The 17,090-nt window shown below is 46.1% G+C and overlaps 1 protein-coding gene across 2 annotated transcripts in view; it reads right to left on the reverse strand.

Annotated features, from left to right (window-relative positions):
• LOC126295495 (histone-lysine N-methyltransferase EHMT1-like) overlaps nt 1-17,090 on the reverse strand; it is a 57,213-nt gene that overhangs the window by 16,993 nt on the left and 23,130 nt on the right. The window contains exons 2-4 of one of the 2 annotated variants that reach the window (XM_049988057.1): nt 8,608-8,874; nt 7,698-8,273; nt 1,608-1,766 (exon numbers count right to left, since the gene is read on the reverse strand). In XM_049988057.1, coding sequence (XP_049844014.1) covers nt 1,608-1,766; nt 7,698-8,263 — 725 coding nt within the window. In that variant the 5' untranslated portion in view covers nt 8,264-8,273; nt 8,608-8,874. The remainder of the gene's footprint in view (nt 1-1,607; nt 1,767-7,697; nt 8,274-8,607; nt 8,875-17,090) is intronic. The other variant, XM_049988056.1, reaches the window with a different exon arrangement.

Here is a 17,090-nt window from a genome sequence, read left to right on the forward strand (position 1 = left end):
GATTCCCTACGAGAAGCATGGAGGGAACACTTTGTGTAGTCATGGTCTCCTTTATTGCCCTCTGTTTAGGCAGTCGAGGGTGAACTATCCCGAGTTCCAGAAATCCAACAATTGGTGGCGTCAAGTTGAACAAAGGTCCAGTTGCAGTGCTCGATCGACAGATGCTGCTTTCGGCATTGGAGAAATCACTAATAGTTTTGTGATTTCTGAGGATCGCCAAAATAGTCTTCCAAATGGGGGAGAGGGGGGAGGGGGATCCCGAAGAATAAGGGATTTCCACATCGTCTGCCAACAGATTGGCCGCTGTTGTATTCTGGACAGCCACGCCAAAGCCTCCAAGTAGCTCAGAATTACAGTGGAGGCGAAAACATCTCAGTAGGCACTGTGGAGAGCCCACCTAGGTGTGCGCCCACGTGAGTGTCGCTGAGGGAGAAAAAAAGACTAGGAGGTGGTTGCTACCACAATGGTTATCGTGGAACCTCCAGTGGGTGGGCAGGAGATCAGGCTTGTAAATATAAAGTTCCATGTATTGCACTGAAGTGTGTGGAGGCGCTAGTATTCAAGAGACGGAAGTCGAGATCTGCTAGGAAGTTATCGATGTCTTTACCACGGCCACTGATTGTGGTACCACACCACAAAGGGTTATAGGCATTGAGTTGCTGAAGATTATGAAATACATCCTGAGGCACTCCGCCGTTGGGAGAGTGATAAATGTTACAGACGGTATAATCCTGAAATGCCCTTGCCCAAACAGCTACAGTCTTCAAAGTTTTATCCAGAGGCACAAGTCCGCTACACGTAGAGTTCAAACTCGTGTGCAAATTCCACCTGATACCCTAACAACATCGGCACAATTCTTAAAATATACCCAATTACCCATGAAGGGCAGGGGTCTAAACTTCCTGAAACAAAGTTTCCTGAAGGCAATGCAGAAAACAGAGGTGGAGCTTAAAAGATGTTGCAGATCAACCAGGTGGCGGGAAAAGCTGATACAATTCCACTGTAGAATCGTGGTGCCAGTATAATGGGAGGGTGTTAAGGGAACAAGGAAACAAGGTATGTCGCAGGGGACCCTGCAGCCACCGGTTGAGAGATGGTGGTGTCAACACGCATGGTATCTCAGAAATGATGTGTAATGCGTTCTGGAGCCTGAGGGGCCATCAGGATCACTGCTGTGGCCATATAAGCAGAGAATGTGGGATCCTGTGGTGTGGGAACACCGGAATGTCCATCTCTGCAGACCTCTTTTTGTCTATTTTCTCCTTAGAGGGTTTGGATGACTTCCTGCATTAGCTGCACGGACTGAAGAAGAGCACGAATACATAAGACCAGCAGCCTGCCTCTCCTACAGCCACTGTGTGATATCCAGTTGGAGACCAGCAGAAACTGTGGAGGGGAGTGTCCTGAGGGACCCTCTCCTGGCGATAGAAGCCGGACAAGGGTGATCCCCAAAACGTGCGAAAGGAATAACTTTTTGTAACACCTTCAGTTCTCATTTATCGAAATACGATAAAGCAAAATTCGCATCACCCTACACCACATGGTGGACTCGCCTATAAATGGTACTACGAGTGCAAAAATTGTCCACGCTTAGCGATAAAACTTACCGCATACGAGATACAGTGGTGGCATCGAGTGGAGGAATGTCGGGGGCAGCCGCGGGCAGCGTAGCTGTGGCAGGTGTCTGGCCGTGGTCGGAGTGGCCGAGTGTGTTCACGCGAGGGCCAGGGGACTGCTTGCTGCACGAGTTACTGCTGAGGGACTGCCTGCAAAGATAGAAGAACACACACTGCCTATGACAATAGCAGTTCCAGTAATACGAATGACTTACCACTATGCAAATCAGTTAACACCGCTTCTCCCAAGTTCTTCGTAGCAGTAGATCAGCATACCAAACAACAGATTCTTGAAATGAAGCACAAATTGAAGGTATATACATCAGCTGTGCATAATTTTGTACACGGCTGCACGTTCAGAGACAATGAATAGTTAGAATTGAAAGAAAACAGCCCTCGGTCACTATTTTTAACAAATTAACTGGGTTTCAACACTGATAGGAGTGTCTTCCTCAGAATAATGAGCAGCCCTTAGTGGCTCGCCATCACACTTTTTTATCTTAAATTTCTTTGTGACTAATGCCCTTTTGGCACATTTATTATTTTATAAATGAGATATAAGTACTGCCAGTCTTTCACAATGATTCTGTATATATACTCTATCACAAGTTTTTAGTCACAATTCTATGACCATGTTATAGACCTTCTTTGATTTAAATTCTGAGGAAGAGACTCCCAGCAGTGTTGGAAACTGGTTAATTCGTGAAAATAGTGACTGAGGGCTGTTTTCTTTCAATTGCCATCAGCTGTGTCCTAGTACATGGAAACACCACAGTATTCACTTTGTGGCCTTTGAAAATGCCAAGAAAAACTTCAAGAAAAAAGAGTGGGCAAAGATTTGACCTTTGCTCCTGTGAAAAGCAAGCATAGCGTTTTGACCAGTAAAACAGCCGCCGCCGTCGCCGCCGCCGCCGCCCCCGCCGCTAACCCTTCTCTGTGTGTGTTACAGCATGGTGTGTGCAGCAGATTTTCTGAGGCATGACTTAATGGAAACGAAAATGAAATGTGAACAACACACCCAGCGTCATGGGAGAGTGCCTGGATCTGTTGTGAGGACTGGTTTACGGTGTTGTGAATTGGTCCCAGGTCGTATGAGGAGTAAGCAGTTACAGCCAGCTCCAAACACGGTTATGTCACATGGTTTACTCTGTGTCTACAATACATGCCCCGACTGAGAAAAATACCCTCCTCCTGGGAACCTAAACTGTATTTTAAAAAATACACAATTCCCCTAGTACTGGCCAGGGAGTCTAAACCAATTTCGTTACGGTATTTATGGGCACATCACATACATGTACCAAGAAAGTGAAAGAGAACTATCCAGTACATAGTAGTCCAGATGTTGGTGCAGTGATTATACTGTCTACTTTACAACACTTAATGTTTCCACGAATCAATGTTTAGAGCAGAGCAACATCAGAAATGAAAAATTTTAAGTATGCTGTTGCCCTTCTGGAACTGGGCTAGTGCATACTACAGGGCTCCAGGTGCTGATAACGAGTGACAAACTTGCTCCCCATCTTCATCTTTCGTTTATGCAGCAGGACAGCTGTTATGTACATGTACCTCACTATCAAAAGGAGCAGAGAGAGCGCACAACTTTGAATTCTACACTCTGTGGAGAGGTTCACAGTGACCAGTGCAATGTGCAGAATGAGGGACAAGCACTCAGCAGTCCTGGATGCAACCTGTCCGATGGTGCCCTTTGCTGCACATTCTGCGTTCATGGCAGACATGGTTTATGCTGTGTACAAAATCAGTCTACCCTTCATTGAAACTCTCGTTCCCAAAATGTAGACAACGACTAGTTTTACACATTCAGTGTAACACAGCTTATCACTGCAAGTAACTATGCATTGGTTGGTTTGCTTTTTGGAGTAAAAGGGACTAAACTCGGAGGTCATAAATCTCTTCACCTAATCCCCAGAGGATGGATACAAAAGGCAAATCTAGGGAGCTTAAAATGTAACAGACAGAAAAGCAAGGAGAAGTAGGAGAGGAAAGATAGGGAGTCATGTGGAAGAGTCACGTGGCCCAGAATGCAGTCTGAGGTTGGGGCACAGTATGCAAAGTGAGACACACCCTCTGCATCCGACCAGCACTACCTCGCCCTCCACTGCCCCAAGAAAACGAGCAGCTCAGACAGAATGATTAAATTTTAAAGAATAAAAACATTAGAAACAGCAAATAAAAACAGATGTAGAGAATAAAAAGGTGGGAAGGGCAGGAGCCTGGCTGAACCACTGAGCAAGGGTCACCATGGGTCCTTTGGACCAGATCTGATGTGGGGTGTCCCTCCACCATCGTAGGCAGTCAATGAGACTGAAGTGTCCACCTCACAGATATGAGCAGAAATCAAGTCAGCCACTTTGGCGTCATCACTTACACCAGGGGTACAATGTCAGGTTTTAAGATATCGCCACAAAGCAGCCAAATTTGTGCAGTCCATTAGGACATGGGCCACTGCCACGTGGTCACAACAGTAAGATGAGTTCTGACGTTGGAGATTGTAGCCACGTCTCAGGGAAGTGCTGCCAATGTGTAGCCAACAAACGATGATGGTTTTCCTGTGAGAAGTGCAAAGGTACATTGCTATGTGATTGTAGTCTCCTTCATTGCCCTCAGTTTGTTTGGGGAGTCCAGAGTGAACCATTCAGAGTTCCAGGCCTCCAACAATTGATGGTGTAGAGTCGACCAAAGTTGCACCTCTGAGTCCCGCATTTCCAAAATCGTCATCCTGGTAGCCGACTTTGAAAACAAGTCAGCTTGTTCGTTCTCAGAGATCTCCACATGACCACACGCCCAATGACGACTGACTGTTCTGTTTGGTGGAGGCCAGAAAAAAGATCCTGGATAGTCGTGAATGATGGGTGAATTAAGGATAGTTTGGACATATGGCCTGAAAGCTGCTCAGGGAGTGACTGCAGATCAGAAGCATCTTGCAGGTGCAAGTACAAGGATGACTAAGGGCTCGTTTTACAGTCATCAGTTCAGAGTGCAGTCAACGCATCCATTTAACAAGGAGCATAGTTCACTGCATCCTGAATGTGTGTGCAAAATCAGTTCGTCCATCGACCACTGAGTCATCAGCATATGCAATTTCCAAACCCAGAAATGCATTGAAAACTGCGCCAGAAACAGGAGGTCAAAAACCATGGGCTCAACTGAATCTTTTGGTTTAAAGGATAAATCGAGACAGAGCCAAGGTCAGGGTACGTGCCACGGGAGCTTGCACTATTGCTCCCTGATGGGAGGTGACAGTGATGGAAGTAGGGGTTGAGAAGAGAGACCCTGCACGAATTGCAATTGTGGTTCTGGGTCTCTGTTGTGGGAGATGCATAGCCCTGCTATGAAATAGTTTGTATGGTGTGAACGTTTAACATAACTGAGAAGCCATTGTTGGTGACTAATCTATAAGTGGAGGGACCCCTGCCTCCACGAGTTGGTTGCTCACAGGACTAATTCGAAAGGCTCCTGTGGGAGGTTGCCTGCCACAGTTGTGTGTACGGTCCTGTGACTACAGTGCTGAGAGTGACGCTGAACCGTATATTGGACTCCCATCATGAAGATGGGACAGGATGAGGGTTTTGTACATCCACAGAAGGACAGAGCAGTCTGCACCCCAGGTGGTGTTACTGATGCAGTGTAGTGTATTACATTGTAGCCAGCACGTTTTCCTAACTTGGTAACGACGGGGGAAGGTGTGTCAACCCAGCATCAGAGACCAGCACAATACATCTCCAGCACATTGAGTAATGAGTCATCAAGGTCTGGTCGTGGATGAACAGTGACAGAGGTGCATTACGTAAGTCTTGCTAGCAGAAAACTGAAAGCCATAGGTGAGGTCTCACAACTACACCTTTCGAATGGCACCCTGCAGTCAACATTCAGCAACACCCACACAGAGGAGCAATTATAAAAGGAAAAATTGTCAGCACAAGAAGGGTGACACTGAAGACCCTAGAGATGCAGCAAGACCACTGATGGTCACTACAAAGAGAGGGATACTCAATACATTGAATCCAGAAAGTATGGTGTGACCAGAAGTTCTCAGCAAAAAACTGTAAGTGGGCTCCAGAGACTCCATCCATGTAAGGTAGTGAGGATGTGGTGTCACTGTGTGGTGTTGTAAGTCTCTTGTAGTTCAAAGAAGACAGCAATAAAGTGCTGATGCCAGGCAAAAATTCTCCAGATGTCAGAATCCAGGAAAACCAAATAATCATCAGTGTAATGATCTTGGCAAAACTTGCTCTGGGGTAGAGCTAGAAGGTCCTGAGACTCAAGGAGCCAACATAGTCATTGGCTCCACATGCATTTGAGCAACTTACGGAGAAGATCGGTGAGACTAATTGGGCAATAGCCACCAACCCCCCCCCCCCCCTCCTGTGGGATGGTTACACAGTTTCAGTACTGCAATAATGGTGCTCTCCCTGCAAGGAAATGGGAGCTTATCCTCACTCCAGATACGGTTAAAGATAGTAAGATGATGATGCCAACAATCCACAGATAGGTGTTTAAGAATTTGTTTGAGAATGTGGACCTGGGCCTGTATCAGGCCAAAAGCACTGAAGAATTCCAACTCATTGAATGAAGCATTATATGGCTCTAAGTTGCCTTCCAATAGAACAGCTGCTGTTGCACACTGGACAGCCACATCAACACCTCTATGCAGCAAGGAGCCAAGAAAAACAAAGGAGGTGAAAACGTGCCAGTCAGCATTGTGGAAAGCTCATCTGGGTGGCGCTGTGTGGAGTGATGCAAGGTGGTCATGATTGAAAATGATGCCTTTAATCATATTTAGACTATTGTACAGAGTGATAGTCACCAGAATGTCAACGAGCTTGTTACAAGCCAGCAATACCCATGACTCGGTAGGAGATGCTGTTTCAATCGAAACTCACACTTCACAGTGCAGATGGCTGCAACTTCCCCAAATTTGTTCTCTATACTCTATACAAAGAATAAATGGTTTGTGACCAAAAAGAGTCCCCCATATGTCCATGTACAAACCCGGTATCATGGGGATTATCTCTCTGCTTGTCACTTAGCCCTATGTTCGTCCAACAGTGTGGCTGGAGAAGAAAACTTTCTGGGGCCGAATCTGTCTGCGTTGAACGAGTTCCATTCTTTTGAAGAGACTGCTGGGGTTGTATAACCACAAGCGGCAGAAAGATTCAAGCACTCGATACGAAAGTTACCTACTACGGTGCCATCCACTCCTAACGGGAGCTCTCCCCACGGGTGTCACTCAGAATCGGCAATAGCTATCTGGCCAGCAATCTGTTTCTCCGAGTCCCCGTGCCCCATTCGCGGTGGGGACAGTCTTTGGCACACGTGGGCAGTCTTTGCAACTCAGGCACCAACAGTACAATTACTGTGTCGTCAGGGGGCGACCACTGTGCAGGCACTTGGTGGTTTATCCACAATAAGATGGCTACTGTGTTTGATTCTGGGCATACCACCTCCTCGGAAATGAAGGCTGTTCAAGTGGAAAGGCAAACATCACCACACTGGGCGACCTTCCCTGCACGATTGACACTTCATGTAAATTTGGAAAAGTGGTGGTCAGTCAAACCCAACACTGGGGACCACTTATATACTAATGAAAAGGTGTGGACAGCTCCAGAAGTGAAATGGAAAACCTAGGGTCCTAAATAATCTACCAGGTCCGAGTGGGGACTGCACTGGGAAGACCATCTAATGGAAAGGCAGAGGCAGAGGCAGAAAGGGATAGTGGAAGTGAAGACTCGCTACACGGAAAGGGAAATAGTGTTGCAAAGGCTGGGCCCCCACGGTACCACAGCATGTACTCAGAAAAGAGTTGTGGACCATCAGGGGATAATTAGGCATAGCTAAACTGCCAAAACAAGCGATGAAGTTTCAAAATACTTTATCAATATTTTTGTCATCTAATTTAGCCACATATAAACACTATTTTAACTTAAAGATCTGATGAACCAGTTATGAGGATGTAAAGAATGCACTGACGGATACCTACACACAGGTTCCTGTAGCTGTCCAGCACGTATTTCATAGTTACGGGAGAATATTTGAACGTATCGTCATATTGTTTAAGCATACCTGGGTGGTACAGGTGGCTGAGCAATCAGGCGAGTCAACTCCGCAACAGCGTGTGGGTGTCCGACCACAGCGTCTGCCCAGCCCTGCGTCACAGCCACCCGGTGGAACTGGTCCTTTACAAACGCGACGGCAGCCCGCTTCAGGCCGGAGCAGCAGTGGCTCAGTGCGAGGACAGCCGTGGCCGCAGCGTTCTCTACGGTGAGCTGCCAGGCCACCTGCTCCTCGCACGCACACTTCAGGCCCGACAGCCCGTACTTGTCTGCGGCCGCCAGCAGCTGCGGCGCCATCCCCGGCAGCTGGGGGGCCCTCTGGCTGTACACGTAGGCCACCAGCTGGCGCAGCACCGGGCCCGCCACGTCTGCGATGTGCACCCAGCCGCTGCGCGCCTCCAGCATATCGTGCCGGAACATGGCGGCGAACACGGGGCTCCTGGCGGCCAAGACCGCCCTGTGCACCACGAGCCTGGTGTCGCCCGCAGCCAGCGTCACCGTGGCGCCGTCGCCCGCGTCCAGCAGGGCACCCAGGTCCACGGCTGCCGTCTCCTCGGTCTCGTAAGTGGCTGCCATAATACTGAGTCTGGAACACGGTGTCACTCAGCGAACATCTGACCTTACACAGCACGCTACACAACTGTATGAAGCACAGCCACACCAGCAGTAAGAAGCTACTGTTTGTAAATGCTGTGCATCGCAAGTCGCTAACACAACCGTGTCGGATGCCGATGCAGTTATTTTGAACAACACATCCACCAAATAAGTGGAGAACTACACTACTGGCCATTAAAATTGATACACCAAGAAGAAGAGCAAATGATAAACGAGTATTCACTGGACACATAAATTATACTACAACTGACATGTGATTACATTTTCAAGCAATTTGGGTGCATAGGTCCTGAGAAATCACTTACCATAACAACCACCTCTGGCTGTAATAACGGCCTCGATACTCCTGGGCATTAAACTGAACAGAGCTCGGATGGCGGGAACAGGTATAGCTGCCCATGCAGCTTCAACACGATACCACAGTTCATCGAGAGTAGAGACTGGCGTATTGTGACAATCCAGTTTTTCGGCCACCATTGACCAGACGTTTTCAATTGGCGAGAGATGTGCAGAATGTGCTGGCCAGAGTAGCAGTCTAACATTTTCTGTATCCAGAAAGGCCCGTACAGGACCTGCAACATGCAGTCGCGCATTATCCTGCTGAAATGTAGGGCGTCACAGGGATCGAATAAAGGGTAGAGCCATGGATCATAACACATCTGAAATGTAGCGTCCACTGTTCAAAGTGCCATCAATGCAAAGAAGACATGACTGAGATGTGCAACCAATGGCACCCCATACCATCACACCGGGTGATATGTCTTTACGCCATTGACGAATACACACTTCCGATGTGGGTTCACCGTGATGTCGCCAAACACGGACGCGACCATCACAATGCTGTAAGCAGAACCTGGATTCATTCGAAAAAATGACGTTTTGCCATTCGTCTACCCAGGTTCGTCGTCAAGTATACCATCGTAGGCGCTCCTGTCTATGGTGCAGCTTCATGGGTAACCGCTGCCACCATCTCCGAGCTGATAGCCCGTGCTGCTGCAATCGTGTCGAACTGTTCGTGCAGATGGTTGTCGTCTTGCAAACTCCCCATCTGTTGACTCAGGGATCGAGATGTGGCTGCACGATCCGTTACAGCCATGTGGATAAGATGCCCATCATCTCGACTGCTAGTCATACGAGGCCATTGGGATCCAGCACGGCGTTCAGTATTACCCTCCTGAACCCACCGATTCCATATTCTGCTAACAGTCATCGGATCTCGACCAACGCGAGCAGCAATGTCGCGATACGATAAACCGCAATTGCGATAGGCTACAATCCGACCTTTATCAAAGTCTGAAACGTGATGGTACACATTTCTCCTCCTTACACGAGGCATCACAGCAATTTTTCACCAGGCAACGCCGGTCAACTGCTGTTTCTGTATGAGAAATCGGTTGCAAACTTTCCTCACGTCAGCACACTGTAGGTGTCGCCACCGGCGTCAACCTTGTGTGAATGCTGAGAAGCTATCATTTGTGTATCACCGCATGTTCTTCCTGTCAGTTAAATTTCGCGTCTGTAGCACGTCATCTTCGTGGTGTAGCAATTTTAATGTCCAGTAGTGTAATTTCTTTCTTTTCTAATTTCATCTTAGTGTCAGTCAATCACGAAGTCTTTCAAAATGGAGATCTAGCGCAATACCAACATGGCCAGAAAAATACAGGGTGTTTCTAAAAGGACTTTAAAGCTCTGAATATTCTTACAAAATAATTCATAGTACCTACACAGGTGGTTTTAGTGTCAATCTGCCGGGAAATACATCAAGTTTTGTCTCGTGTATTCCGCTAGTACCGAATCGCATCGTAAGGAGCGCTAGCGGCAGTTGCGTTAAAATGGCTGCCTCCGCTGGACCCGAGCGTACTAGCTGTGTGTTTTGCTTTGAAGAATGGAAGTCTGCGACAACAGTTGAGCATAATTTCGGTACAGAGTACAACGATGATGCTCCTTGGTAGGCCCACAATTTATGAGTGGCATAAATGTGTTGTATAAACAGGGTGCTCAGTAAGACATGAGAAATCGACAGGTCATCTGAGCACATCTGACGACGCTGTTGAGCGATTGAGACAACGTTTTGTCAACAGCCGAACGAAATCGTCTCGGCATGCATCTCACGAACTGCAAATCCCACATACAACTGTTTGGCGTGTGTTGAGAAACCGTTTGCATTTGAAACCGCACAAATTAACGATCGTACAAGCAATAAAACACAATGATAAAATTTCTTGCAGGAACTTCTGGTCAGGTGTGAAAAATCGATTACACAAGGATGAAAATTTCTACGACAAAACGTTCTTATCTGATGAATGCACTTTTGGCTTAAGTGGCAAGGTTAACACACAGTATTAGAATTTCAGGCAAGGAAAGTCTGTATCAAACATTGCACCATGTTCGTGACAGCGCTGGACTGAACGCTTCCTCTGGATTGAGCAAGAACGACGTGTACCGCCCCTTCCTCCCACGGCGGAACAGACAGCGGGGCACTGTGCCTGGACACGTTACCACAAGTCGATCAGGATGACCGAGAACGAAATGTTTACGTCACGCGAGGCGGTGCACCACCCCACTACCTGGCTGAAGTCCAGGATCTTCTGTGACCGCCTAATCGATCGGCTGTGAGGCGCCAACAGCACAGACCTGACACTACTCGATTTTTTTTTTAAATGGGGATTCAACAAGGATATCGTGTTTGCACCTCCTGTGTCAGCTTCTCTACCTGAGCTTTGAGCAAGAATTTACGCCACCACTGAGCAAGTTACACCTTCAATGCTAAAACGAGTTTGGGAAGAAACTGACTTCCGATGGGATGTGAGCAGCATTACCGACAGAAACCACACACATCTTCAGTTTAATGTAAAAATACTTGATGTGTTTCCCTACAGAATAACACTGTACCCAGGTCTATCTCTTCTTTCAATAAATTTATATGACTTTTTGAAGTTGTAAAGTCCTTTTTGAAACATCCCGTATTGGTGATCTGCTAAGCAACTTACCTTCGCAATCTCTTCTGGTATTTACGAAAACTATAACTGTCTGGGACTGGAATAGGTATTTCTCTGCTTCTAACCTCAAGTGCCCTATGTTGCCAAGATACACGAGTCACAGGATCAACTGACCATCTGCTGGGCTGCCTCACTGAGGGAGATTACTTCAGCGAAGCTGCCACCATGCGAATGGGCACCCAAGTGTGTTCCTTTATTTTGAACTTTAAATTTGTCTCGAGATTACACAGCTGCCACATTGTCCTAACGGAGTGCACAGTTACAAGGGCAAGCACCGGCCGATAGAGCAAACCAATAGAGAAAATTTTAAAAAATTAAAAAGCTCTTTCGAGCTAAATATATTAACTTATCATAACGAAACCGAGGTAAAGTACCTCGAACGCAAACCCAAAAGGTATAATAGCAAGCTTAATAAAAAAGAAAGAATAAAAATCACCATCTGAAAAAATTTCAGCCACCAACATTCTCATAAAAACAACTCTAGTTTATTCAGCCAAAAAATCAAAGTAAAACCGCCTGTACCATATTCAATATTAAACTCTTAAACTAATTCAGATTCACTCTCAGCAAAATCAAAAGTTCAATTAGTTTCAGCCAAATAAGAAGCAAAACAAGCTGGAGCTAAAGGAAAAGAAATACAGATAAATCAACAATAAAATTATAGTTTACAAAATTAAACATGTTAAAAGTACCAATTAGAAAAACTAAAGACAATAAAATCAAAGCTAGCCTAACTTCATATGAAATTGTTTGAGCAACAGAACGCAGGGAACCTAATGAAGAATAATTTGAATTATATCAACCAGCAATTATAACAGTATAAACACCAATCTAGTGAAACACAAAAACAAAAAAAACTGTAAGAAAAAGAACACATGTAAGTTAAATAAGGAAAGATTACTCAAACAGCCAAAGAAAGTATTAAATTAAAAACAGGAGAAAAATAATAAAGTAAATAGTTAGATATAAAAGGGATGGGCTCCTCCTTACAAATAAACTTAATGGCATCACTAAAAAGTTGCGGAATCCCTACAAACCCTACTTTATTTGGACCTGTAAGAATCTGAATATAGCCTAAAACCTTTAGCTCAAATAAAGTTAAAAAAGCCACACTAATTAAAACACAAATAACCAGCAAGAGGAAGTTCAAAACAATCTGTCAAAATAGTAAATTAATTAATATTAATCAATAATATGAAAAATACTTTAACCATATGGTCCTTTCGTACTAATGATGTTATTGCGGTCTTCAGTCCTGCGACTGGTTTGATGCAGCTCTCCATGCTACCCTATCCTGTGCAAGCTTCTTCATCTCCCAGTACATATTGCAACTTACATCTTTCTGAGTGCTTAGTGTATTCATCTTTTAGTGTGCCTCTACGATTTTTACCCTCCACGATGCCCTTCAACACTAAATTGGTAATCCCTAGTGTTTGTTCCGCTATCACATAATCATACAATAAAGGATCCTTCTTTCTATGTATTCGCAATGCATTACATTTGTCTGTGTTAAGGGTCAGTTGCTACTCCCTGCACCGAGTGCCTATCCGCTGCAGATCTTCCTGCATTTCTCTGCAAATTTTCTAATGCTGCAACTTCTCTGTATACTACAGCATCTTCCGCCAAAAACCGTACGGAACTCCCGACACTATCTACTAGGTCATTTACATATATTGTGAAGAGCAATGGTTCCATAACACTCCCCTGTGGCACCCCAGAGGTTACTTTCACGTCTGTAGACGTCTCTCCATTGAGAACAACGTGCTATGTTCTGTTTGCTAAAAACTCTTCAATCCAGCCACACAGCTGGTCTGATATTCCGTAGGCTCTTACTTTATCAGGCGACAGTGCGGATCTGTATCGAACGCCTTCCGGAAGCCAAGGAAATGGCTTCTACCTGGGAACCTGTATCTAATGTTTTCTGGGTCTCAGGAACAAATAAAGCGAGTTGGGTCTCTCACGATCGCTATTTCCGGAATCCGTATTGATTCCTACAGAGTAGGTTCTGGGTTTCCAGAAACGACATGATACGCGAGCAAAAAACATGTTCTAAAATTCTACAACAGATCGACGTCAGAGATATAGGTCTATAGTTTTGCGCATCTGCTCGACGACCCTTCTTGAAGACTGGGACTACCTGTGCTCTTTTCCAATCATTTGGAACCTTCCGTTCCTCTAGAGACTTGCGGTACACTGCTGTTAGAGGGGGAGGGGGGGGCCGCAAGTTCTTTCGCCTACTGTGTGTAGAATCGAATTGGTATCCCGTCAGGTCCAGTGGACTTTCCTCCGTTGAGTGATTTCATTTGCTTTTCTATTCCTTGGACACTTATTTCGATGTCAGCCATTTTTTCGTTTGTGCGAGGACTTAGAGAAGGAACTGCGGTGCGGTCTTCCTCTGTGAAACAACTTTGGAGAAAGGTGTTTAGTATTTCAGCTTTACGCGTGTCATCCTCTGTTTCAATGCCATCATCATCCCAGAGCTTCTGCATATGCTGTTTCGAGCCACTTACTGATTTGACGTAAGACCAGAACTTCCTAGGATTTTCTGTCAAGTCGGTACAGAGAATTTTACTTTCGAATTCACTGGACGTTTCACGGATAGCCCTCCTTACGCTAACTTTGACATCGTTTAGCTTCTGTTTGGCTGAGAGGTTTTGGCTGCGTTTAAATTTGCAGTGAAGCTCTCTTTGCCCTCGCAGTAGTTTCCTAACCTTGTTGTTGAACCACAGTGGATTTTTCCCGTCCCTCACAGTTTTACTCAACACGTACCTGTCTACAACGCATTTTCCGATTTGCCTTGAACTTTTTCCATAAACACTCAACATTGTCGGTGTCGGAACAGAAATTTTCATTTTGATCTGTTAGGTAGTCTGAATATGCCTTCTATTACTCTTCCTATACAGATAAATCTTCTGTTTTTTATATTCCTATTTACTTCCATATTTAGGGATGCTGCAACGGCCTTGTGATCACTGATTCCCTGTTCTGCGCTTACAGAGTCGAAAAGTTCCGACACCTTGCTGAAAATGACTCAAGTTCGTGGCGACGTCCGTCGGTAATGCTGGAATTCAATATGGTGTTCAAATGGCTCTGAGCACTATCGGACTTAACTGCTGAGGTCATCAGTCCACTAGAACTTAGAACTACTTAAACCTAACTAACCTACTGGCATCAAACACATCCATGTCCGAGGTAGGATTCGAACCTGCGACCGTAGCGGTCGCGCGGTTTCAGACTGAAGCGCGTACAACCGCTCGGCCACTGCGGCCGTCCGATATGGTGTTGGCGCACCCTTAGCCTTGATGACAGCTTCCACACTCGTAAGCATATGTTCAAACAGGTGCTATAAGGTTTTTTGGAGAATGGCAGACCATTCTTCACGGAGTGCTGAACTCGTATCGATGTCGGTCGGCGAGGCCTGGCACGAAATCGGAGTTCCAAAACATACCAAAGTTGTTCTACAGGATTGAGGTCTGGACTCTGTGCAGGCCAGTCCATTACAGGGGTGTTGTTGTCGTGCAACCACTCCGCCACTGGCCGAGCATTACGAACAGGTGCTCGATCGAGTTGAAAGATTCAATCGCCATCTCCGAACTGCTCTTCAAGAGTGGGACGCAATAAGGTCATTAAAACACCAATCTAGGCCTGTGTTGTGATAGAGCCACGCAAAACAACAAGGGGTGCAAGCCCCCTCCATGGAAAAAAGCCCGACCACACCATAACACCACCGCCTCCGAATTTCACTGTCGGCACTACACACGCTGTCAGATGACGTTCACACGGCATTCGCCATACCCACACCCTGGCGTCGGATCGCCACATTGTGTACCGTGATTCGTCACTCCACACAACGTTTTCCCACGGTCCAATCGTCTAATGTTTACGGTCCTTACACCGAAGCCTCGTTTGGCATTTAGCGGCGTTATCTGTGGCTTATGAGCAGCTACTGCACCCCGAAATTCAAGTTTTCTCACCTCCCGCCTAACTGCCACAGTACTTGCAGTGGATCCTGATGCAGTTTGGAATTCCTGTGTGACGGTCTGGATAGACGTCTGCCTGTTACACATTACGACCCTCTTTAACTGTCGGCGGTCTCTGTCAGTCAACAGACGAGGTCGGCCTGTACGCATTTGTGCTGTACGTGTCGCTTCACGTTTCCACTTCACTACCACGTCGGAGAGAGTTGACTTAGGGATGTTTAGGAGTGTCGAAATCTCGCGCACTGACGTACGACATAAGTGACACCCAGTCACCTGAACACGTTCGGAGTCGTGAGTTCCGCGGAGCTGATATGGAGTACCTGGCAGTAGGTGGCAGCACAAAGCCCCTAATATGAGAAACGTATGCTTTTCGGAGTGTCCGGATACTTTTGATCAGAGTGTATATACCCTTTTCAAGCAATTTACTTCTCTTAGGCGAAGTGGATAAAAGTCTCTCGAATGAGACGTAATTTTTGACACGAGACCATACATTAATGAATAAAAATAAATAACTCCAGTAACAAAATGTCGTTTACTTTCAAAGTGAATTCACTTCTATGATCTTTTAGAGTGGCCATCCAAAGCTTAACTGGCACGTGTTAAAAATGTAGTTAAAATTGTTGTTAAAACCTTCCAAAAAGCTTGTGGAAACCGCATTAGCAGTTGTTAATCCTTTATTCAGAGATTACAGACGACTTTCGCGATACTGTAATAGCATCATGAGGTGAAAAAGTGACGTACCTGAACTGGAAAAAGGGTGAGAAAGATAGACGTGGCGAATTTAGAAATAGGCCATTGAAGGAAGCCGGTCTCCCAAAGTTCGGATGGCATCCGACAGCAGCACTGCCAGTTAAAATGGACGGTAAGTAATCCGGAAAGAGAAAACCAAAATTAGTCGTTGCACACCGTGTAACTGAGACCTGCAAGTGGCGTTGTCTCCAGGGCGGCGTGCTTCCGCAGACACACCGACGTGCCGCGCAAACTGCTGGCGAAACCGGCGTCGTGCCACTGGGATTAAGGGAAGCGAGAGCACTGCATGTGCACTGTTAGTGAAGGCAAATTTCGAAATGCCCCATCTTGGCCGCTTTCCAGTACTACGAGCAAAATTAGAAATCACTGTCCTTTTACGGAATGCGAAAGTGCTTCACGTAACACTGGGAATCTAGTTTATCGCCGATTTCCGAAAGATAAGAGAGCTTGTAACAAGCCCGGAAGTACGAATGGATGTGGTACTTTAAACTGGCTTCTCGTTTCGTGACCGTCGCTTTTCTTGACGTGCGCCCTGTCCACACCACGTACCTGCTAATTCCGAGGCGGTCGTGCTGCTGCTGGCTTGCCTGGAATTATCTATCGAAATATGCAAGCGGGTTTAGGGGAGCCACTCATCGTTAAAACTGAACACTGTCCTATCTCTGGTATGAACATCTATATTCTGAGACGATATGGAAACCACAGGTTGCACTGTTTACACTCTAAATCGTTAATGTTTATCCCAATTAACTCTCTTGATGATTGACAGTCAAAAAAGATCATTCGGACGAGCGTAGCGTAACCGACACGACGCGGCTGATTGTTGACGATGCGGAAACGCGATGATGGAACGCACGTTCTGACGCTCGCTACAAGACACTGGCATCTGACTGCACTCTTTTATGGTGACTAATTTCTACTGATTCACATCGGTTCATTCAGGGAGACCGAACACGGCGCTGATGATCGATGCTGTGCGCCACGCAACGAGAGGACACACAAATACGTTATCGACGGCACTGCTCATTGTTTCATTACTTCTTGACACTCTTTCCTCTG

The sequence above is a fragment of the Schistocerca gregaria genome, chromosome 11 (genome assembly GCF_023897955.1).
Source record: "Schistocerca gregaria isolate iqSchGreg1 chromosome 11, iqSchGreg1.2, whole genome shotgun sequence".
In the NCBI taxonomy this organism is placed as follows: domain Eukaryota; kingdom Metazoa; phylum Arthropoda; class Insecta; order Orthoptera; family Acrididae; genus Schistocerca; species Schistocerca gregaria.